This window comes from Plecotus auritus, assembly GCF_963455305.1.
Source record: "Plecotus auritus genome assembly, chromosome: 12".
In the NCBI taxonomy this organism is placed as follows: domain Eukaryota; kingdom Metazoa; phylum Chordata; class Mammalia; order Chiroptera; family Vespertilionidae; genus Plecotus; species Plecotus auritus.
This window is the reverse complement of record NC_137778.1, coordinates 3,007,990-3,033,138: the sequence shown is the minus strand read 5'-3', so window position 1 is coordinate 3,033,138 and position 25,149 is coordinate 3,007,990. Positions and strand designations below refer to the sequence as shown.

General features: G+C 55.4%; 1 protein-coding gene across 1 annotated transcript in view; it reads left to right on the top strand.

Moving 5' to 3' along the window:
- FAM78B (family with sequence similarity 78 member B) overlaps positions 1 to 23,114 on the top strand; it is a 46,984-nt gene extending 23,870 nt beyond the window's left edge. The window contains exons 2-3 of the mRNA XM_080648421.1: positions 11,779 to 12,713; positions 21,858 to 23,114. Of these exons, the coding sequence (XP_080504547.1) occupies positions 11,779 to 12,301 (523 nt within the window). The 3' untranslated portion in view covers positions 12,302 to 12,713; positions 21,858 to 23,114. The remainder of the gene's footprint in view (positions 1 to 11,778; positions 12,714 to 21,857) is intronic.
- The last annotated feature ends 2,035 nt before the right edge of the window (positions 23,115 to 25,149 follow it).

The window sequence follows — 25,149 nt, the reverse complement described above, 5'->3', positions numbered from 1 at the left end:
CAGGCCCTGAAAGCAAAGGCTCGTTTGTTGGGGTGCAGAGAACAAACGCGAGACCTGGTGTGTCCCACCCTTCCCATTCCTGCCCATTGGTTTGGAGAGCATCCCTATTTCTAGCCAAGTCCCTAAATCAGGGGTCTCCTGATTACAGAAAGCAGCAGAGGCACAGCCAGGCACAGCCCCTGGGCAGAGCCGGACACCTTGACCTCACAGTGGCTTGATCGGGGGGACATGGGACAGAGAAGGTCAGGCCTGAGCCAGCGTTTCTGGGGTCAGGACACCCTGTCTGCAGGCCCGCAGTGTCTGCACGCAGAGGCCTCCACCCTCTGGGTTCGCTCATCAGAAAGGCTGACCGTTCACGCTGGTCCCTGCTCCTCACAGCGGGACCCTCAGGGCACGGGCCCGCCCCAGCCTGACTGTGCGCCAGTCCATGCCCTCCAGAAAGCTTCCTGATTGCCAGGCTCACAGGCAGAGGGGACTGGGCTCTGCCCATCTCGAACCCCTTGGTCCCATTCCAGCTTCTGCCTGAGTCCTCACAGGCCCGATGTGCTCAGCCACCACAGCTCTGCCACACAAGGGACGCCAGCCTAGGGTCTAGGTGGGGCCACCTGCTCCAACCCCCCTAACTGGGGACCCCACAGCTTTCTCTGTGAGGCTCGGTTCCAAGCCTCATGGCGTCCGAAGTGACCGATTCCAGCCGAGTCCCCAGCCAGTGTGCATGGGCGATGGGCTCACCGCATTGGTGGCAGAAAGCAGGCAGGGCAGTCCCTGTGAGCCGGCCTCGGCCCAGCGCAGGGAGAAGCCAGTGACCGCTCACCGCGTGTGTCAGCTCAGCGACAGGGAGAAAGATAATGACTAGTGCCCGAAGTCAGAGTGAGAGAGACCACCGTCTCCGACTGCCGGACTCAAGGCGCCTGCTGTGCGGAGAGGGCTGCGCAGCCAGGACTTCATGCCCTGGGTCAGGGCCAGTGACAAACCCCTCTGGGGACAGCTCTTCAGCTTCTCCTGGTCTCCCTGGCAACCAGGCTGGCTTCCTGAGGCACAGTCGAGGTGCGGTGGGGTGCAGACGGGCCTATCACAGTGGGTGGAACAGGAGGAAGGCCACCTGGGTGAAGAGAGGCAGGTGAGATGTTGGGGCAAGTCTCCAAGGACTTCAGGACAGTGGGGTATTCTTGTCCTTATTCCCATCTTAGGCGAGGAAACTGAGGCACAACGTGGCTAGGTCGCCCTAGGTCACATGTCTGGCTCATGGAGGGACCAGGAAGGGCCACTATGGGGCGAGTTTCCTTCACGTCGTCTCCGTGGGGAGAGAGGTATGCAGGGATCTCCAAGGGCCGCCAGACTGGCACTGCCCGTCCCCAGCAGTGGCTCCGGGGTAATGACAGCTCAGAGGCTCCCAGGGGAGTCGGAGACCCAAACTTGGGTTTCCCACGCGTCATAGCCCGGGGGATGAAACCTCGCTGGTAGTTTGGGTTTCTCAGAGACAGACAGTATGTTCGTACCAGATGTCATTTTAAGCAGAAAACCTGTGGTTATGTTGCTTAGACGATCGCCCGCATTTGGGCTGACCCACAATCCAGGAGCGGCTCCAGAGGGACCGTGGGCCGGAGACTCCTGTGGAGACGCGGCTCAGGGCCCAGGGCTGGCTCTTCGCAGCGGGGATCGCACTGAGGTCTGCAGCCCGCTGCCTTTGCTGTCTCGTCGTCTCTGTGTCTCCTGTCGCTGGGCCTGGGGACCCTGCACCTGACCCCGCTCTGCCTGCTGGTGGAGCATCACCCCCAAAACAGTTCCTGGTCTGCTCACCTCCAGCCCCAGGGGCGAGGAGAGGGATGCTGCCTCGTGGCCCGCTGTCCCCTCTGCTCCCAGAGCTCCCTCGAGTGCAGGACCATTGGGATCCACACAGGCCATCCTGTCCCCGCACCAAGGACACTCCTGCATGCCTGCCTCTAAGTCAAGCACAGATGGGACATCTGAGTCCACAGCTCACGTCAGCCCGGTGCAGAGTGGCCCGGGACAGTGTGGGTCTGACTGGGGGTGCCCACTGCAGCCCTCTGCCAGTGGTAAGGCCCCGGGTGTGAAGACAGGGTCCGGTAGGGACCACAGGACACCTTCCTCCGGGGCACGTGGTGGCCTTCTGCTTCTGTCCCATCGCCCCGCTCCCCAGACCCACTTGACTTACTGGCCCCACCCCTGTCCCTGCTTTGTATTTGCCCCACTTTGCTCGTGGCTGTGGGCACGGGTACTGTGGGCACGGGTGCTATGGGCACCGGTGATGTCCTAGGCGCAGTCACCCTTCGATGGCTTCTGCTTGGGATCGCATTCAGTGCTTCCCACCTCCCGCTTCCCGGACCATTGGCTCTGTGCAACGTGGACTCAACACACACAGGTGCACACGCACACACATGCAGACATACACACACGCACACGCACTCCTTCACACTCCCCATGTGTCCTGTCCCCTGCACCCTGTGCACAGTACTGGCCCTGGGACTAGGCTGTTCCCCAGAAGCAGCTCTGACTATGAGGCATCCCAGCCCACTAGGACGCTGGCCTTGCCTCCCGTGCCCAATCCACATCTGCCTGTTTTGTTGGTTTTTTTTAAAAAAATAAGGAGCACTTTGCACGTGGCCTGCCCGCCTGCCTTCAGTTCGGGTCCAGAAACCCATCCACTGATCAGGCTCTCCGTTCTGCAAGGAATCGCATGGACACGCCGTCCTCTGCGAGCTTGTCCTCCATAAAGGGGCACAGGTTCCGTCTCTGAGGCCTTCACCCGTGGACGAGACAGCCTGTGGAGAAGGGAGCTGCTGCTTTAACGGGTGTCTGTGAGCTCCGGGTCGTACAGGGCTGGCAGGTTAGGGCACTAAAAGGCACTAACAGGCGACAATGCCCCCTCAGCCCCTGTTCTCGTGGGAAGAGCAGTGGGCGGGAGCGGCTTGGAATGCCTGCCTGAAAACCGGAATCTACGGTCCTCGGCATTTCTCCCACTGCCCGTGACCCCCATGCACCCGGGGCCTGCCTCAGCGTGTCTTCCCGCCACCTGTTCTGGGCCATATCTCACAAGCTGACTTGTCCCCCATCAAGAAACTGGATATACATTTTAAAGAAACTTACAAAACAGGAAAAACTAATGGTGCTTATTTACATGTTACATAAAGACTTTCCTGTTTCGAGGCTCCTTCAGGGAGCAGCTGCCCCTTCCACACATGTAATTGTTTCTTCGCATCCTTCACTCCCAGAGCCTCGATGGGTCTGAAAGAGCGCAGGCTGGGGCTCCGATACGCCCCGTTCGTTCTAGCCTGGCCAGTGGCGAGTTAGGGCTCTGCGGTCTGTAAAATGGGCGTTGTTGGAGAGTTCTCACTCCTTCACTCATCAAAATGTGTTTCAGTGTGGCATTCCTGAGGCCTCTTTTCCTGTCACTATATCACCCAAACTGATTAGATGGCCCCACATTTCAGGGACTGTGGAGCGCTCGGACTTAAAGTCAGAGCTGGGTTCATGCCCAGAATTCATCTGGGGGTCCTGAGGGCCAGGACGGGATTTCTGGGGGGCAAGGCTGGGAGGAGCACAGAGCAGGGGAGAACCTAGGTCTGCCTCAGAGGCGAGAACAGGCTCGAGGAAGCCGATGGCCAGCAGGCAGAGCGAGGCTGAGAACCAGGACTGAGTCCCTGGTGAGAGGTCCCGGGAGAGAAGAAGCCACAGGACTAACTGGGCAGGGGGAGGCGGAGGGAGGGAGAGCACTGACCACCTGGAGGGGTCCCTTTAAACGGCACCCAGGCAGGCCGGCCTGGTTCCCTGCGGGGTGGGGGGAGCAGGCTGGGCCCCACCGCCCAGGGCACTTCCCCGGCTTTTATTCTCCCCCTCCATTGTGCCCCGTTTGCAAGGATGATTGCACTGATGGTAACTCATTAGCTAACTATTTCTGGCTCGTGTTTACCAAGTCAGTCACAGGCAGTTTGGAGAGATCATTTCCCCAGAGAGCCAAGTTCTGGAAAATTCTTGAGAAAAATAGACTCTGGATACAGAAAAATGCTAGCTCAGCCGGGTTAACCACTGAGTTTCCTCCGCCATCCCGCTAACAGGGTCGGGAACATGTGGTGGGAAACAAACAGGATGTGGAGGGAGGTTCCTGCCCAACCAGGTTCCATCACTCCCTAACTCCGGGCCTTGAGAAACTCACTCTGAGCATCGGCTGCCTTGTCTGAAAAAAGGAGCCCAGCATGTTCTCCATCGATGATAGTGAGGGTGAAGAGAGCGTTTAGAAGAGGTACTTTGTGAAATGTGAAGGCTGAGCTGGAGTTTGGCCGCGGCTATTTTCCAGTCCATTGTCACCCCGTGGTGAGTATCTCCATGACAACGGGAGGAGCCGGGACCCACAAAGGATTACACCTGAGACCCCACCTCCCTGCACCAACCCAGCTGCACAGCCGAGGCCACCACCTCCCCTTCTGCCTCCTCACTCCCGGATCTTGGCCCGACTTCACGTCCAGGTGACACGAGACACTTCCTCTGTGCCCACACCACACCCGGAGGCCGTCAGCCATGCCGCTTCCTCCTCGCTCCTCATTCTTTGCCCAGGATTCTGCTCAGGAGCCTGTGGCCTGTGATCAGATCCCGCAAAACCCTCCCCTCGTTTACACCGGTGCTTGTGAGGGTTACTGAGTGAATACATGTGAAGATGCCAGTCAGCGTCGCTGTGGTCACCACCCTCCTCCCTCGAGCTGGCCAGGAGCTTTGCCTGCTGGCCCACGATGACGTGTATCTGTCCCCAAATCCACGTCACGTTGAAGACATCGGCCTTTCAGTCTGTGCTCCCGAATCATGTCACCATTTCCCAAGGGCAAGGACCTTAGCTTATGAGCCTGGTGTCCCCTGCACTGGGGGCAATGCCAGGCACAGGGTTCGACAAACCATGGAACTGATTGCAAATGAGCCATGTCCCCGGGGTGGCTTTTCTTCACTATTGATCTTGTTGGGACTGCATTGCCTTCAGTAGGCAAGTCGCAGCCATGACAAGCTTAACCGGGACCTTGGGTGGTCTAAGCCCATTGTCCTCAGAGAAGTGGCCTCCTCCTTGGCCTCCTCCTTGGCCTCCTCCTCCTCCGCAACTTGGCCTTTTTCAGCCCCGTCTTCCTGTGGAGTATGGGGTCAGGGTCCAGGCTGGCATTGGTCTGCCTGTCCAGACCAATGTGGGTGGGTGGGAAGGTGGGTGGGGTGGGCAGGTGGGTGGGGTCCTGCCTTAGAAAGTGGAGTCTTCCCCGTGGCTGTGAGCAGTGAACAGTGGCGCTTGCGGAGAGGGCTTTCTGATTCCCAGTTTCCCTGTGGACGTCGTTCAACCCACACAGAGCACAGGGCCAGAAAGGGGACGCTGGGAGGAAGGATGTAGGGCCTGGGAGGGGCAGGAGGGGTTGCTACTTCTGCAGGAGGCTGTCATTGCCAGCGTCAGGCTGGCTTTCCTTTGGCCTCCCTGGTTGAACCTGGTGGGGATGGAGTGCTGAGAGCACAGGGGAGTGTAGGGTGGGGTGAAGCTGGGGGAATCAGAGGCCAGAGGAGGACGCGCCAGGGAAGCAAGTTAGGGGTTTGGGTTTTATTCTGCTGATGGTGGGAAGGCCACCAACCCAGATTAACCCAGCACCTGCCTCCTCTACCCCCACACCCGGTGGCTAAGTACAGTGGGACAGCCCCACGGCTGTGCAAGTCGGCGGCAGGAATGGCCAGGCGCCCTTCACCGAGGGTCCCGGGGTGGGGACCGCTTGGCCGCTGGATGAAGCCTGGAAGTTGCAATGGGCCGAACACCTGACATGGCACATGCTTCTCAGGAGCCTGCACAGCCCTCCACAGGGCCTCCCCCTCACGGCCGGGGACAGCCGTGCCGCTGCCTGGCGCCCACCACGTGGACCTGGGGCTTCAGCCCAGTGCTCTCTGCCCTGCCCAGTGGGGTCTGCGCAGGAGAGGACGTCCGTGGGAAGGGAGTGAGAGGCCTGGGGCTCAGTGCAGGGGACGGGCGTGCGGGTGCACTGCTTATACTCCTCTGAATCTACGTCAGTGCCCACACAGCTTTGACAGCCTGGGCAACGGGAGAGTCATAAGCGCCTGAGTCAACCTAACATCTAAAGAGCATGAGGTTCCAGAGGCCTCAGCTCCCCGATGGCTCTCAGACCAACACCAGAGTCACCTGAGCAGAGGCGACCCATCCAGGGGCCAGAGCCAGTCCCGGGCATTTGATGGAGTCGACTGACAGCGACCGCGGAATCCGCTCAAAGCGTCCCCGCCCGACTGCTCGCTGGGGGCTGAGTCCTGACACAGGCTCTCTGGAGGAGAGGGGAGAACATCCCACGGACAACACCCTCAAAAACATAAAACGTGGGAGCAAGTGCCTCCGCCCCGCCCCCCAGCGCCCGCAGCCTCCTCTGGCTGAGGGCCACTCCTCACCTCGCCTGCCTCAGTCACGACCCCGCCACGCAGCTGTGTGTCCCCTCAGCCTCAGTGCCTCGGACCCAGGACTTCAAAAATTATGTTTTAAAGGAATTAATCAAGTGTCAGAAGTGCAGATAATGAAACTCGAAAATGGCCCTGGGGAGGCACCAGTTTAGGGGAAGGCCGTGGGTTTCTCCTGGGCTGGTTCCCACCCTCACCACTCACCAGCCGGGAGGTACAGACAAGCGACTTAACCCCTCTCAGCCTAGGGGCTGCGCCTGTCAGTCGGCGGCGGAGGCCCCTTCCCCAGGACAGTGAACCACGGGGGACCCCTAAGTGCCCAGTGCTTGCCTGGGCGACCGTGAGGGGCATCCCCCGACCATGTCCTGGAGGCTCCGCCCGTCTGCTACCTGGTTTGGCTGCACCAGGCCACCTCCTCTGTGTGCACTCCCCCCCACAGGCAGCACCCCGCTGGGTGCGGGGCTGGACCGGCCCCAGGACACGGACACACCCCGCGCGGCCCAGCTTAGCTGCCGCTGTGCTCCGTGCAGGGCCTGTGGGCACACCCTGGGAAGTCAACGAAAACAGTGAACTCCGAGTGCGCACACACGTCTGTGCGCTGGGCCACACCAGCCCGCCTCAGCTCTCCATGCCCGCATCTGCCCCTCTGCCTGGCATCTTGGACCTGACCCGTCCCCACCCTTTGCCCCCCTCCCAGGTGTTATTTGGTGGAAACCGTGAGTTCCTAGAAGAGAAGGCGGAAGCTCTGGCCGCTGGGAGCAGGGGCCTGGTGCGTCCGTGTGCACATCTGTCGTTGCCGTCGGTGCATTGGATTCAGCCCCCGAAAAGCAGCTGTGTCTTGATCAACAGCTGAGCCGCAAGGACCCGTGTAGCGCAAGTGGGGACTGGAGAGGGAGGACCCCGACGTCCTGCAGGGACCCACCAGAGGTGGGAGGCGCTTGTCCTGCTCTAGGATGAGAAGGTCGGGGTGCACCCTGGTGTTGACAGTGCTCAGAGGCCAGTGTGGGGTTCTCAGAGAGATGCCTCATGATCTGGTTTATGTTCTTAAAGATCACTTTCCTGGCTGTGGGGCCAGGCAGGGCAGCGTGGATGGAGGCCCAGCAAGACCATTCGGTGGCCTGGAGAGGAGGCGTGCCTGGGGCCAGGGCAGCCACGTGGGTGGAGAAGACAAATGCTGGAGTCTGACCCCTCAGAGGCCCTCTGACCTGGCATCTCGGGGAGGCTGTGGACTTGAGGGCCGCCCAGCACAGGCCCCTGTGGTCGGCACAGCGGCCACAGGCCTGTGTGAGGACGTGTTGGGGTTCCCGGCCCGCAGCTCTGTGGGGGGAGCCGCTTTGTTCTAGGAAGCTCAGATATCACCCACCTGAGACCTCAGGGCTGTCCGTGGGAGCCAGCCAGCCTACCGTGGGGGCCGCTGACAGCCCACCGGGACAGGGTGCGAGAGGCCCTGAGCTCTGGGTCCTGAAGGCAGAGCCCCTAACGAGAAGTGTCGCTAGGGGACCAGTCCAAGCAGAACAGGAGGCCCTGACGAGGGAGCCCAGCCTGGACCCTCCACACACAGAGGCTCTAAAAACCCTGAACAGGGCCTTTTCTGCTGTGGGAAAATGCTGTGCCCCGCAGTCAGGAGAGGATGTGGTCGGAACGGAGGGGTGGAGGGATAGTGGGAGGTGGTAGTCACAGGCTTCCGAGTCTGACACACACAGTGCAGCGGAGGAAAACCTAATTTTAAACTTACTCTGTAATTTCGGCACAAACTATCTGAGAATCAGGACCCGGGCCAGTGCCGGGGCTGGGATTGATGTCTGCGTGGGTGGACAGGCCACCCAGAGGCTGTGGCTTCGTGACTCGTCAGGTGACACACGCCACTGCCGCCCCCACCTCCCAGCACAGCCCTATCCCCGCACCTGCCCTTGAGGGGGTCTCCACCCGCTCCCCTCTCTTACCTCCCAGCCGGGCTCTTACTTCCAGCTCCTTCCTGGAGGGCTTGGGGGACAGAACGGTGTGGGGCGCTGGGTTTGCCACGTGGGGTGGCACCGGCTAGCACATGGGCACACTGCTCTCCTCAGCCTGGGAGGAGAACAGCCGGATCCTCAGTGTGGTGTTCCCGTAACCTAACTTTCCACGCAGGGTGAGCGTGGGGCCACTTGGGTAGGAATACTGAGGTCCCAGGTCCCCAGAGTGTGGCCTAGAAGGGGGGGCTCTGGTCCTCTTAGCCCAGGTCCTCTCACTCAGTGTGGAGGGGCACAGCCAGAAGTCACCCGAGTGGGTGTCCCAGTCCCTCTAGCGTGTGGGACGAGGCAGGGACTCCTGTCACCTGGGCCCGGGGGAGCTCCATCACAAATCTCCAAGCCTCCCCTGGGAGGTCTGTGGGCACCCTCCATGTGTGAGCCCCCTACTCCCATCCCACACCTGCCCAGGCCCTGCCTTCCTGAATGCCGGCTCCCATCTCCTCGGTGACTACAGGGCTTCAGGGAGCCAAGTGGGCTCTTCAGAGAGGTGGCTGTGCCGGTGGGCACTGGAGACCTGGCTGGCCTGGCGGCACCCACTTATTCGAATGAAATGCTTCACACGAGCTTGTTTGATTGAGATTTGCCTCTTTCTTTTAAAGAAGAGACGCAGGAAGCGTGAAGGTTGCAGTAATCGATGTTTTCATTATTAGCTCCATTGGCAAGTCCATTAGCTGTGAGTGCTGGGTCAATGGCTGATTGTCTAAAACGCAAACACTGTGCTTATCACAGCGCGGAGAAGAGGTTGTGGGAGAAGGAGGGATGAGATAATAACTAACATTGGCCCAGCGTGTTAGAGCTTCCGAGCACCCGCACACACCACTGGCCCCTGTCGTAGCTCAGAGACATAAGGAGGTCCCAGGTGCTTCTCAGCCCATTTCACTCAGAGGAGCCTTTCCTTGTGTGAACAGCGTACGCTGGTCCCTGCCTCCAGCAGGAGACGGCCCAGGGCTGCTGGCTTCCTTCTCTCCCTCCCACACCCCGTCTCTGTGCCTTACTAAACGTCTGTGTCACTTGCTTTGTGCCACACTCTGTGCTAAGTGCTTCAACCTTCATTGTCTTACTTAATTCTCACCTCAAGCCCATCGTAACCAATTCACTCATTTTTATTTATGTGTGGCTTCTCCCGCTCCCCCTTAAGCATACATAACTTTCAGTGTTAGACATGGAGCTGTTCTAATAATAGACCCTACAGGAATAGTAGATGCCAGTGTGCTGTTGTTTTTTAAGGTGAGTGAATATATAAAGTGTAAACCTGTGGTAAAGTGCTTTGTTGTATACAAATTCTACCAAGCTACAGGCATAGAGGCATGAAAATTATTCCAATCAAATATTTACTTATTCCTTTGTTGGAGATTTATTAAGATCTATTATTATCAGTAATGTGCTAGACACCAGTGATTCAAAAATAAGTCACAATCCCAAGCCTGAAGGCAGTCATAAACTAAAGGGAAAGACAGACACAAAAACAAATAATTCTAATCGGGGCCTGTGAAGGTCTGAATACATCCCTAGGAGCATGGAAGAGAGAGCTTCCTGGTGGAGATGACACATTCAATAATTCTCAGAGGAAGAGTAGTTAGGTACAATGAGACTAGGAGGGGAGAAAATAGTGTGGGCAGAGGGCAGGGCATGAGCAAAGGGGAAGAGGTGAGAAACAGAATAGTGTGTGGGGCTGAGGAGGCCAGACCTTGAGAGCCACATATGTCCTATTGATGAACTTGAATTTTATGCTGTGGGTGAAGCCAGTGGTGTCCATGTAGAGGAGCCTTTGGAGGGTTTCAGACATGGAAAGGACACAATCAGACCTGCATCTCTGAGAGACCAGTTATAGACCATTACAGTTGACCAGGTCAGAGATGCGGAGGGCAGTGAGGTTGGATGCAGAAAAGGAGATAAATTCAAGCATCATTTATGGAGCAAAATTCACAAGATGTGGTGATACAGTAGGTGTGGCAGTTGGGAGAGGGCATAGGTGCAGCCAAAGATGACCCTCACTTCTGACCTAGAAGACAGTGAGCACTGGGCCACCCCTGCAGCAGAAATGGGGAAAGGGCCAACTTTGCTATGAACAAGGTGTGTTTGGTTTGGCCCATCTGGAATTTGAAGTGCCTCCATCCTCTTACATGTAAAATGGAAATAAAAATTCATTTATCTTGCAGTATATTTTGAGCATTGACTAAGAAAACATAAAGCACTTAGCACAGTGGCTGGAATAGAGTGAGTGCTCAATAAGTATCAGCTATGATGATGGTGGTGATGATGGTAATGATGTTGGTGATGTGATAGTGATGACCGCGATGGTGATACTGCTGCTGATGACAGTAATTATGATGGTGATGATGATGGTGGTGGTGGTGATTATAATAATGGTGTTGATAATGGTGATGATGGTGATAATGGTAGTGGTGGTGGTGATGATGATGATGGTAATAATGGTGATGGTGGTGGTGATGATGATGGTAGTGCTGGTGGTGGTGATGGTGGTGGTGGTGATGGTGATGATGGTGTTGGTAATGAGTCCATGGCAGGGGAGAGAGACATGGGCTAAGAGTTGGGCACATGTCCTCTTCCCTCCTCTGTACAAGGTTGGGGACAGCCAGGAAGAGTAGCAAAGTGCCCAGATGGCAAATTTGCTAAACTAAGCAAGTAGACTTCCAGACCGGACTGAAGTCAGTGGAAGAGTAGCTATGAGAGACTGTGTCTGCCAGCCTTCACATAGCTTCCACATCGAGGCGGTTCCAGAGGTGACCGTTATTTCCTTGGGTTACCAGTTTCTACGTCTATATTTTCTAAGTTGGGTTGGCCAATGACTGGGGTTTAAACAACCTTCTTTGTTAAGTAGAAATTCTACTACTGGGATTTCCTAAGAATTGATGTAATCTTTCACTTTGCCTTCTTTTGCCCTCTTACAACCTAATAGTTCCTTCCAGGTACATCAAACCTTAATCAGCACCTCTTCCCAACAAACAAACCTCACACACAATCATAATTCCCAAGAAAATGGGTTTTGCAATGAATGCCTTAAACACTTGATTATAATTCCACCATCCCAAATAGTCAATGCCTCCTTGTGGGTCTCACAAATGCCTATTTGAGTTTTCTGCTTCCAGTTGGACAAGTTATGACTGTATTTAACTTGTCTTTGTATTGCTTTTTAATTTTTGTTTGTTCCTATTTAATCATGAAACAGCACAGCATAGAACTCTTTTATCTGAATTCCCCTCTGAACTTCCCATTTTGCCCAAGTTGGCTGTGTTAGGAAGTGGTGGGCACCTCTCCAGCTTTTGAAAAATTCATTCAGACTCTTCCTTTCTGTGCATCTCTTCTGCTTTGCCAGGTCGAGCTGGGAGCTGCCTGACTTGAGGGAAGGGAGAGTAAAAGCCATCAGTGACTCAGATGGGGTGAGCTACCCTTGGTACGGGAATACCACAGAGACTGTGACCCTGGTCGGCCCCACCAACAAGATGTCCAGGTTCTCCGTCAGCATGAATGACAATTTCTACCCTAGTGTGACATGGGCAGTGCCAGTGAGCGACAGCAACGTACCACTGCTCACCAGGATCAAGAGGGACCAAAGTTTCACCACCTGGCTGGTAGCCATGAACACAACCACAAAGGAGAAGATCATTCTGCAGACCATTAAGTGGAGGATGAGGGTGGACATTGAGGTGGACCCCCTTCAGCTGTTGGGGCAACGGGCCCGGCTGGTGGGCAGGACTCAGCAGGAGCAGCCCCGGATCCTGAGCCGGATGGAACCCATCCCCCCCAATGCACTAGTGAAACCCAATGCCAATGATGCCCAGGTCCTCATGTGGAGGCCCAAGCGGGGGCCACCTCTGGTTGTGATCCCTCCTAAGTAGAAACCGACTGGCCTGGAAGTATGTGGAGCGCCTGTCGTGGAGACACGCAGTGGGGTTGCCAGGGATGGCAGGAGCCAAACTGAATTTCTGAGCCAAAGCTGACCTCCTGGTTTGCCAGCCTTCGCAGCCACCTGTAAAGAGCAGAGCTGCTCCTTGAGTGGGAGAACCATAATCCTTAGGGAGAATCCCTTCCTCTTATGAGTAAAGAAATCACTGCTTCAAAAGACTTGCTGTGAACACCATGCAAGGAGCCATATTTTATTTGGAGCTGACCAGGATGATTCTTTTATCCAAACTATTGACCATTTCCCTGTGAGACGCAGGGAATGGAAACGAAACTAAACAGTGCCTGTGGCAAATGCTGCTTCCCAACCAGTTAGAAGTGGAAGTGAAACATCCACACCAGGCGTTTGTAAGACAGACAGTCCGCTGTCTGATGGGAGGGTGCTGGGGAAAGGGGTGGAATGAAGGGAGGTGGTGAGGAGAACGGGCGCTGGGGAGAGGAAGGAATAAGTTATTATTACAAATGAATCATTGTGCATATATTAGTTGATTATCTGATCATCCGTAGACTCACTGGAATGAAAGGAACACTTAGAAACTGCAGGTATATTGACATTTGTTCTATTCCGAGAGGGGGTCCTGGGAGCTATCCAAGGTGCTGATGTGAACTAACCGATGGTGACTCTCGATGGTTCCATCTACCTACCTCCTTCCAAAAAGTGATTATTCAGAGCATCCTTAATCACAGTGTTTGGATAGGTCGTTTCTGTGCTCTGCAGTCACTATGATATTTGGGGCCTTCACCATGTTTTCAGTGAAACCTGAATTGTGATTTTTGTTTACAGCTGCTTGTTCTGTTCCCGTTACTAGTCCTAAATTTACAAAAAGATAATGTGTATAAGCCAAGAATCCATGGAGGGCTTCAAGAACATTTCAGCAAATAAGAATAGCATTTTCACTTTTGGATTGTTTGTGGTTTTAGTTTCCGAGTGATTTGGACGTATAGAACGCACACACGCAGGCCTGTGTGCCAGGGTCCGGAAGTTCCTGACGAGTGCATGGAGCACAAAGCACACACTGTGCTTCTATATTCGATTCTTTCCACTCGATTTCACAGAAGCTCAACTTTAACTGCTGGGCCTTTGTGAGACCTGCTTCCTAAGCCTTAACCCTGAGCTCATTAATGAAAATCTGAGCTACTCACATGAAGCAATAAATATGAGAAACTAGTTCCTTTGGTCAGGCCAATATCAAGCTTTTTAAAGAGTTTCTAATTTTTATAATAAGGGTTTTTCCAGCTCTTCTAACTTATATCACCCTCCAAAAAGAGCTTTTCCCTTTATTCCCAATCATGAACTGTGATATATAAATATGGTGCCTTTTTCAAGCCCCTCCCCATGCAACATGATTCTGAAAGTCCCACAATGCCGCTGTGGGCTTGATGAGTGGACTTGCGGGCCTGGTGAGAGAGTTGAGGTTCAGAGCAATGATGACAGCCCTGTGGTTGGCTCCAGGGATGTGTCTTTGGCCAGAGTTTGAGGATGGAGCAGGAAAGCCAGGAGGGCCTTTTTATTACTTTTATTAAAAGTGCAATTTAGCTGAACTTCTTTCAGGTTCTAGTCCCAGGGATGGTGCTCATTTACAGGAGATCCATTTCGAATGACACCGTGTGAACCCCACACCTCGGTCCTGAGCTGCCCGCTAGATTAGTTACTGATGGCACGCTGAGCCATTTATAACGCACACAGACAACACGCCAGCGACTCACAGGAGACCGCAGACAGTTCACTTAGAAATAGTTCTGCTGTTCCATTTGTGTTCCTCCATCCCTTTCCATGCTTCCTTGGGTATGTTTTGTTTTGTTTAAGGGAGGAAGCCCCAAAGAGCTCCGTGGCTGAAATAAAGAGCTGCTGGTAGAATCAGAAACAGCAGTGTGTCCCTCTGGTGGACTTAGATGCCACCCATATGGGACGCTGGAGAGTGGACACTGATCCTGGAGCCTAGTCCATGTGATCTTACTTTAAAAAAACCTTATCTTTAAAAATCAAAAATTGTAAAAAAGAAGAAGAAAGGATTAATATATTACACAATCTTATACAAGATTTCTGTTTTCAAATACCCATTGCCCACTCAAATAAGATGTGACTTACACAGTCATATTCACATAGAACTTTTCCAAGGGTGCACTGTCTTTATAAAGTGAGGTACCGCACACTTAACAAGACTGGTTCCTGCTGAAAATGCACACTTTTCAGAATTTTCAAAGAAATGACCCAGGCCAGTTTTCTCAAAAATTATGTGATGACAAAATGAGAAAAAATAGATAGGAAAGTATTATAAGAGAGAAGCCCTGTATAATGACCAAATATGCACTGTGATCATTGTCAGTGATACTGTGAACTCTGCAGTGGGGTCTCTCAATTCTGAAATCTCCTGGCGGGTGTCCTAGGGCCCTGCAGCCAATTATTTTAAAGTGATCGCTGTTTTACAGGAAAACAACCCTTTTCTGCCTGTGAGCTTGAATGCCCCTCAGCACAGTCAGGATATTGCGAAGTGAAAGGCTCTCCAGAGGGAGTCACCTCCAGGTCCCCTCCCTGCTCCCATCAGGCGTGTCCCCAAGAGTCCCCAGGTCTGACGGCAGGTGCCATCAGTTTAGAGGGACTCATTCAGTGCCTTGATTAGGTGGTTGGTCTTAGGATTACATTTGGATTCTACACACACACACACACACACACACACACACACAGCCTGGAAAATAGCATTTTGTTAAGTCATAGGTTCTTCACTGTAGTCACCTTTGAGAGCTTTTATTCCACGATCCTGAGGGAATTGAGGTCCAGTTAAATTAGCTCATCTCAGGGTCACTTACCTACTTGGCAGCAGAGCCCAGAGGAGGGCCTGGGCCTCCCACACCTCAGATCACAGCACAGTCACACTTACCTGAGCCCCACCGTCCTCTCCTGGTCTCCAGCCAAAACACTGTCACCACCCTGAACCGTCACCCTCTTAGTACTGGAGACGATTGGGTCCATCCCTCAGAGGACAGGGGATGTCCTTGTTACAGTATGTCAGAAAGTGAATGTTCCAGGTTCCCTTCGATCGGTGTGATCTGCGACCTCTGTTTTGAAACTGAGCTCTTCACTCGGGCCCTTTGCCGCGCATCTCACCTCCTGGGCCATGGCTTTGGTCCACAGCATGTGGGAGGTTGGAGGCTGGTCCCCTCCAGTCCCATCCAAGGGCGTTTCACGGCGCCCTCTGTCCAGGTGCTAGGAGTGTAATCTCACAGGTCAAGTCGTGTTCTGAGCAGCAAAATAAAAGAACTGTGATTTATATTTTACAAAAGCTTCCATATGCATTTTCTCACCCCCAGACCATCTTGGAGGAGTGTACCGTAATATCATTATTATCATCCCCATTTTACAAACACTGATTGCGATACACAGAGGTTAGTGACTTATTCATTGACACAAACAGAAAATGTCAGGAGCAGGTTCAAGCTGGGCCATTTGCTTCCAAATCCCCTGTTCACCCAGGTCCTGAGCTGCCTCCCCGGTGCTCCCTGCCAGGAGGGCACAAAAGAGAGGGAAGCGAAGGAGAAGCCAGTCATTTGCTCCTACGCAGCCGTGCAGCCTCGCCCGATCTACTAAGTGAATGTATTAAAAATAAGCGAACACTGTTTTCTATGCCGAGAACCGGGTAACCCAGGGAGACTGGCCGGAGATGCCCACGGGGCGCAGACTCGGGGAGCTGTCCCGCAGCTCTCAGCAGCACTGGTAGTTAGCGAGGAGCAATCTGCTCTCGGGGGTCTCAGGATCCTGCAGTCCCCAGGCTCCGTGCCTTCAGATTTCTCTCCTGACCCACATCAGAAGGGAGGCCTATTCAGGTGCCCTGCGGCCAGAGGCCAGAGGCTTGGGGTTACCTGGACCAGCTGGTGAACATGGCCCTATAAGCGCAGGAGGAGGAGAGAGCAAGCAACACAGCTGAGGCCCCAGCTGAGCGAGGCTACTCCTGCCCTGCCATCCCCCATCCCGGCAGGAGTAGCCCAGGGGCGGAGGCAGCGTGAACAATGGCCTCCCCAGCTCTGCTTGGCACATCGAACAACCGAGGACACAATTAAACACCGCCAGAGCCAGCTCCCGACTGAGTTGCAAAGAAAGATGTAAACACGCACGCACGCACAGACCCACTACACTCACACTCTTCAAGCTGAAAAGAAAATTAATCAAAAGCCCAATGAACGCCTGAGCTCTATAATTAAGCCTCAACGATCCTGAGATAGAAAGGAGCTGAGCTCAGAGCTCAGAGCACACAGATATTTTTACCCCCGTCATTGCCATTCATTTCTTTGGGATCTTGAGGACAGCTGGTTCCAGTCTCCCTGCCGAGGCAGCTGCCATGGAGGCCCTGCAGGAGAGTTGCCGCTCAGTGGCCAGAGGACAGCCAAGGTCACTTGGCCATTCTCAACACTGTATGGGAACCCACCTGGGGAGATGGCGCTCGCCCCGCCCAGTGATGGATCCATCACTCACGTCAGGCCTCCTGACAATTCCCTTGTCGCGGGCAGTAGTTTACAGTTTACAAAGGGTTTTGCTTTTCAAGTGGAGAAGCAAACGTCCCTGTTCAAGATGGAAATGTGGGGCCTCCTCGCTCTGTCCTCATTATTAATGGCAAAGACTCCCCTTGTTTGTGTGCCACAGTTTGCATAGCACAGGCACAAACCTTTGTCATGCCCTTCTCAGCAGCCCTAGAAGATCCCCTCAGTAGCCCGTTTCACAGGTGAGGGGTCTGAGGAGTCAGGTTCAGTGACCTGTCCAAGGTCACACCAATATGAATGGTGCTCCGAGGACTTGAGCTTCCGTCTCCTGTCTCCCACCGTTACCCACTCTCACGGGACCTTCTACCCTAGTTCCATGCACACGCCCTTCTGTGCTTGTCCAGCCACTGCCACTCCTCAGGCAGCACTGACTGGCCGGGACAAGGACAAGGTGGTCCTTGTGGGGTCTGCCCTAATGGGTCCCTGGTGTGGCTGGACAAGACAGATCCAGCTCTCTGCAGTCCCCAGGCTCCGTGCCTTCAGATTTCTCTCCTGACCCACATCAGAAGGGAGGCCTATACAGGTGCCCTGCGGCCAGAGGCCAGAGGCTTGGGGTTACCTGGACCAGGTGGTGAACTAGACCTTGAATGAGTCACTTTATTCCTCTGGGCCTCGGCTCCTCTGTTAACTGAGCCGCTAATACAGCCCAGCCCTCGCCACAGTCAGGAAGACACAGTGCGATGATGTCTAGAAACAACCCTCATTTCTACGTGCTGCCTGCGTGTGGTATGGTCACATCCGTGGACTCAGGTCCACGGTGAGTGGCAGGCCCTCCAGCCCCATTTCCTTGGAAGCCCAGAGCCACCTCAGGGAAACCCGCTTTCCCTGCCAGTGAACCTTGCCTCGTGGGGGAGGGGTCTTTGAGCTCCTGCCACCTCAGACTCCTTGCTGGAGGGGCCTGGACCCTGGCAGTCAGAAAAGAAGGGACCGCAGCATGGCCCCATAGACATCCGCTCGGGGCTGCATTGGCCGCTGCAACTCTGGGAGGTCTTTTGGGAAGGAAAGGAGGCCAGACCCGAAGTCCCAGCCCATTCACCTAGTTTCAGCCGACTGAAGAAGCCAGCCAGGGACAGCTGGCCTGCCATGGGCTCGGGCAAGAGAAACAGAGGGGAGAGTAAGATAGAGAGATGATAGAAAGATGGATAGGTAGGTAGGCAGATAGATGATGGATACATAGATGATAGATGGTAGATGGATAGATACATAGATGATAGATGATAGATACATATATACATACATACATACATACATACACCTATCTACCTACCTATCTTTCTGTGGCTCTCCCCTGGCATGTCTGTCCCTATAGGGTCCCTGATGCCACAGGCCTTGGCTGGGAGGCCTGTTTGGAGGGAGCATTACCGACTTGGTTGTGTGGCGCACACACCTACGCTGCACCCCCAGGCTGGACTCTCTCTCTGCCACCCTGCCTGCTGTGGCGCCACTGGACCCGCCACACAGCCACAGCCTTGCCTCCAGGCTGCTTCCCAAGCCCCTCCCAGTTCCCACAGCCCAACCAGTCCTCTCCTGGAGCTGTCCCCCCCCCCCCCCCCGCCCGCTCTGGCTCTCTGAGGGGAGAGGTACTTTGTCCATCTGGGGAGTGGTCCCAAAGAGACTCTCCCAGCTCTTCTCGCCAGGACCGACTTGAGCTAGGCCTCGGGCGGCAGGCCCTGCGCAGGAGCCTCGCCTCTGGCCCCGGCGCCCACTCTCCTCGCCCACCCAAAAGTGTGGCAAGACCCTCACAACAGCTGTGTGCTGTGTCAGGATGCCTAGAGTGGGAAGCAGACCTCGCAATGGTAGCACTTGGCCCTGGGGCATCGGAGGGTTCGGACAGCACAGGCAAAGCACTGCTGACCGTGGGCTGGTCTCAGCTGGTCGACCCCACATCCCTGGAGGAGACAGGAAGCAGGGCGGATGCATGCTCCAGGTCGGGCCCCGGGGTGCACAGCTTAAGGGGGTACCCACTCAGTTTGTGCAGACACCCACCCTGCACTTGCTGAGTGAGCCCCCTAGTGTCCACCCTGGACCCCAGACTCATCTCACCCGTCCCTGCCCTGCTTCCTACCAACTTCTACCCACTGTTTTCTCTCAAGGAGAATGGATGAGATCCCTCTGCACACCCATCCTCTCGAACAGGGTTCATACGGTGTTTGCCACGCGTCAGGCTAGGCAGAGTCCCTGCCCACAGGCCACGATGCCCGCAGGCCACGATGCCCGCAGGCCACGATGCCCACAGGCCACGATGCCCGCAGGCCACGATGCCCACAGGCCACGATGCCCGCAGGCCACGATGCCCACAGGCCACGATGCCCGCAGGCCACGATGCCCGCAGGCCACTATGCCCACAGGACACGATGCCCACAGGACACGATGCCCGCAGGCCACGATGCCCGCAGGCCACTATGCCCACAGGACACGATGCCTGCAGGCCACGATGCCCGCAGGCCACGATGCCCGCAGGCCACTATGCCCGCAGGACACGATGCCCGCAGGCCACTATGCCCGCAGGACACGATGCCCGCAGGCCATGATGCCCACAGGCCACTATGCCCACAGGACACAATGCCCACAGGCCACGATGCCCACAGGACACGATGCCCGCAGGCCACGATGCCCACAGGCCATGATGCCCGCAGGCCACGATGCCCGCAGGCCACTGTGCCCGCAGGCCACTATGCCCGCAGGCCACGATGCCCACAGGCCACGATGCCCGCAGGCCACGATGCCCACAGGCCACAGGCCACAATGCCCACAGGCAACGATGCCCGCAGGCCACCATGCCCACAGGCCACAGGCCACTATGCCCACAGGACACGATGCCCACAGGAAGCTTTGCAAGCACACAGCACAGGAACCTGCCCCAGGCACGTGCTCCCTGAGCCCTCTCTGTCCAGAGCATCGGCTGCCAGTGAGGGGACTCAGCGAGGGAGGGCGGTGACAGGAGCACTATCAAGGGCTGCGCTCCTCCGAGGAAAGGCACCGGGAAAACCTGTAGCCGCATCCACTCACAGGCACTGGGCCACCTCCCCCTTGGCTCTCATCCCATCACCCCACCCTCCAACCCCGTTAGACGGGCCCTGGACAAACAACAGGAAGGTGATCATGCGCCTCCCGTTGAGCACTGTCCCATCGAGTGGGGCTTTGAAAGCAAGAGGCCAATGATTTCCCAGCCACTCCCTCCTGTGCCAGCAATGAGGCAGCCATTACTTCTAATTAATTAGGGCAGAAAGGAGGACCTGCATATGCATTTATAATGAGGGGTGAGGCTCTACCCCACCCCTAGTGTGCAGTATACATGCTCACACTCACGCATATATGCTCACACGCATGAACATTCACACACAATGCACACTTGCACACACACACAGGCACATGCACCAGGGAGTAAAGACCCCGGCAACTGTCTGACCTGAAGCATTTCTTCCGACCCTGCCATCAAACACCTGCTCCTGGAAACCACTCACGAAACCAAAGGCCAAGGCCGTCTCTGGGCACCTTCCTCAGGAAAGAAAGCAGATTTGTTGTGAGAGAATAAGCAGCTGTAAACCCCTCCGATTTGAAAGTATCTGCAGCCAAACACGACCGTCTCACGCAGGTGCCCTCCCCGTTCCCACCTGTCGGGTGGGAAGGAGGCCCGTTCTCGGCGCTTTCACCACCCCTTCAAGGTTTACGGCTTTGCCTCGCCTTGGGGGAAACTGATGGACAGACCACACCTGCAGCTAAACTAGTTTCTGTGCAAAAATTAGGCTAAGCCAAGGCACCCTATTGAGTCGTAAATCTATTACATAACATCATAGGGACGGCAGGGCAGAGAAGGTAACGGTTCTGTCGAGCCCGTTATGATGCTGCGATTCTGCACACAGCATCTCTCCCGGTCCACGAGCAGCAGGCAGACTCTGAGGTCGTCACAGGCCTCCGCACACCTGTGCCACATCGCACTGTCACCCAGCATTCTGCCATTCTGGACCAGGCAAGATCCCACGAGCCAGGCAATCGGTGCATCTGACCAGTCGCTGAGGGAGGAGGGGGAACTGGCATTGGCCGACCCGGAGCGTGGCAGCCATTCCCCTGCAGTTTCCAGAATGGCTTCTAGGCTCCTAAGTCCCCGTTGGCATGGTAATGGGTGGTCTGCAAACTGCCAACAGTGGCCACAAGTTTAGTGGCCACCTACCTACGAACCCGGGCCTGCTCTTCCTAAAGCTGAAACCACGCATGAACTCTGACCGCGCACCAGTGTTCACTTGCAATCCTAGGCCCTGTTGTGCCGGCAGCACCCCGTGGGCAGCCCCACGTATCAGAAACCCAGAGATACAAGCACCAAAACCGATCAGGGGACAGAGGAGGAGCCGGTGGCCGGGCTGACCTCGGAGCAGCTCCCTTCGGGCTCTCAAAGCTACTGTGTGTGTTTAAGCTTCCGTTGCTTCGGGATCACAGCCGTGATACAAAGCCATGTGGACAAGTACCCACAAAAAAGACAGTGGAAACAATTTTCTTTTTAAAGACAACCTGATTGACAACTTCAGGTTGAATAGTGTAGCCTCACGTCAAGCAGCCAGCCTGTGGCACGTGCGCCCATGCGCAGAAATCCCAGCCAAGCCCTGGTCCTCCTACTCCAGCGATTCCTGCACATCTCCCGTGCCTTAGCTGCTGAGAACGGGCCATGGGTCTGAAACGCCTACCATTTCTGTCGATCCTTTGCGCCTGGCTGCTGGGTTGTACCTACAGACAACCTGCAATCCCTTAATACCACTTTAGTTTTTCGTCATTTTTTAAAGAACCACATAAATGCTACAGACCATCTTTACTAATGGGTGTGTAAATAATTACCATAGTTTTGCACAAATTTTCAGGGTCATGTTCCCCTTGAAATCTATTCATGGTGCTCAGATCTGCTTTTAAGGAATGACGTTCTTTAGTCGCTGTCTTAATGCCCGTTCTATTCACGTGTTTCATATGCAGGTCACCTCGGAGGACGAGGCACACCCAGCCAGCAGAGCCACGTAGCAGACTGCGGAGGGAATGAGCGGGGCTGGTGGCTCCCAAGCTGAAGCCCTGGACAGCTGGTTTCCCATAAACCACATGCCATCCTGCTTGTCTCCTCGCCACCCTCCCACCCAGTGACCTGTCCCCTCCCACCCACCACGTGCCAGGCACCTCCCCACTGGCAGGGCTGCGGGTTGGCTCCTGGGGAGGTGTGTTGAGGGGGGCTGTGCCTGCTGTATGTTTCTGTGTGTAAAGGTTGGGTCCATCCAGGTCTCAAGCCCATGCCCAACTCTCTTATGAAGCTGCCCAGGGGTGAAGGCTGCTCAGCCTGGCCTTCAGTTACCTGGGGTAACCCAGCCCTGGTCCCCAAGCCCTGCCTTCCCTCCTACCCTCCTGGGTGGGAAACAGGGAAGGTGCGTCTCCCCTCTTTCTCCCTCCTCCGTGTAGGTGGCCAATGTCAATACTCTGGAGATGTCTCTGACCTTGGAGAGCCAGGGTCAAAGCATCCTGCTTTCCCGCGCAGCCAGGCTGGATGCCTGCAGTAGCCAAGGGCACCATGTTTGCCGCCAGGGGCAAGGGGCAAGGGGCGAGGGGAGGACCACCCTAAGAGGGCCAAGGAGGTGTGCATTGTCTTATTCCCTGGTTTGTTCACCGGCTCGCTCACTGCTTTGTTTATGGGATATGTATTCATTGCACAGCAGAAAGTCAGTCCCATCTTTGAGGTATCCAGCCCCAGAATTTGCCTTCTTGGCCCCAGAGAGCACAGTAAGTTGTTCCACTTTGAAGCCACAGAACATGGGGGGAAATTCTCTCCCTGAGTCCAAACACCCACACCCCAACCAGACTTGCAACCAGAAATGGATTAGAAACCACTAGCTAGAGAGGCTGTGAAGCCACACCCATCGGCGGAAGCCTGACTGTCTAAACAGCAGCCCCCAGGACTGTCCCCCACCTGGCACCAGGCCTCCCCTCTCCTCGCCACGTGCCCAGGGGCTGGCACTCAGCTCCCCTCTGCCCGACTCAGAACTGAGCTGCTCCTGCTCCGGTGCCGTCCTCTAACGCCACCTGCACATCAGAGACCCGAGAGCCCGGTCCCCTCCTGCACCGTGGTCTCTGCAGTGGAGCCTGGCACAGTGTTTTAAGGAGACCCTGATGGGCCTACAGGGGGCTGGGCTGAGCGGGCCTCCGGCATCTGCCCTCCCCCCTCGCCTCCCACATCCTTCATTCCCCAGCTTTCTCGGCTCCAAGAATGGGAGAGGCCACTGAGAAATGACAGCCGTCTCCTCCCATTCCTCAGCCTTTCCCCCAACGCCCCCCCAGCAGATCAGCCACTCTGAACGCCACCCCCCCCCTCAGCAGGTCAGCCACCCTGAACGCCACCCCCCCCCCCCCAGCAGGTCAGCCTCCCGAGCAGGTCCCTGAGCAGTGGCAGGTCCCAGCACTGTCCCCTGAGCCTGGTGCGGGTGCCCAGTCTGGACGGCTCTCGGACAAAGGCCGCCAGCCTTGCCGGGAGCAGAGGCTGCCCTTTGCCAAATTCTCCTTCCACCTGCACCTCCCTAGGCCTCCCAAAGGCCACAGGGTGAAAGGGCACTCGGGTGACATCCGTGTCTCCAAATCCTCATCCTGGTGAGACAGCCCCCCCCCCCCCCCCGCAGCGTTATTTATTTATTTATTTATTTATTTATTTATTTATTTATTTATTTATTATTGATGTCAGAGAGGAAGGGAGAGGGAGAGAGAAATAGAAACATCAATGATGAGAGAGAATCACTGATCGGCCCTTCTGCACACCCCCCTCTGGAGATTGAGCCCACAACCCGGGTATGTGCCCTGACCGGGAATGGAACCATGACTTCTTAGTTCATAGGTCGGTGCTCAACCACTGAGCAACACTGGCCGGGCCCCGTCCAGCCTGTACAACACAAGCCTTGCCCACTTCTGCAGAGCCACCTGAACTGGATGAGGGTCTCCTGGTGACAGAGGAAGGAGTCACACTGCCCCAAGCCAGTCCTTCCCCAACAAGTGGGCAGTATCCAAACCCCAGATGGCCGAGAAGAGATCTCCCGCTTCACACAAGATCGCCACTGCTGAGTGTGAGAGTGTGAGTGTGAGTGTGAGAGTGTGAGTGTGAGTGTGTGTGAGTGTCTGTGAGTGTGTGTGTGAGTGTGTTGTGTGTGAGTGTGTGTGTGTGAGTGTGAGTGTGAGAGTGTGAGTGTGAGAGTGTGAGTGTGTGAGTGTGAGAGTGTGAGTGTGAGTGTGAGTGTGTGTGTGTGAGTGTGTGTGTGTGAGTGTGAGTGTGAATGTGTTGTGTGTGAGTGTGTGTGAGTGTGAGTGTGAGAGTGTGAGTGTGTGTGTGTGAGAGTGTGAGTGTGTGAGTGTGAGAGTGTGTGTGTGTGTGAGAGTGTGTGAGTGTGTGAGAGTGTATGTGTGTGTGTGTGAGTATGTGAGTGTGTGTGAGAGTGTGTGGGTGTGTGTGTGTGTGTGAGTGTGTGTGAGTGTGAGTGTGAGAGTGTGTGAGTGTGAGAGTGAGTGTGTGAGTGTGAGAGAGTGTGTGTGTGAGTGTGTGTGAGTGTGTGTGAGTGTATTGTGTGTGTATGAGTGTGTGTGTGTGTGTGTGAGTGTGAGTGTGTGTGAGTGTGTGTGAGTGTATGTGTGTGTGTGAGAGTATGTGAGTGTGTGTGAGTGTGTGTGAGAGTGTGTGGTGTGTGAGTGTGTGTGTGAGTGTGTGTGTGTGTGTGTGAGTGTATGTGTGTGTGTGTGAGAGTATGTGAGTGTGTGTGTGTGTGAGTGTGTGTGAGTGTGAGTATGAGTGTGTGTGTGAATGTGTGTGTGTGCACATGCAGATGCCATGTTCAAACCATCACCATCACAGAAGTGTGCAAGCGAGTTCCGTATTATATGTGCACACAGAATGTTGTGATCTATACACACTGTTACACACACACACACACACACACACACACCCTAGGGGACTGTGATGTGGGACAAGTTGTTCTGCTACCCGACCTCCCCATCTGAGTAACGCCAGGCCAGTAAGCACTATTCCCACCACCACCAGCTGCCCAGCCGCCCCGCCCGTGTCCACTCCAAGCCTTCTTCCCCAGGGTCGGAATGTCCTGCCCTGTGTTCCATCGCTCAGGGTCCTACTCGGACAGGTGACGGACAGTTCAGTCCATGCATGGGAAGAGTTGAGTGCCCCCTCCCCACAGGTGACATTTATGTTGTAATAGTGATCACAGACAATGCCTTACCCAGAGGAGTGGCTCTA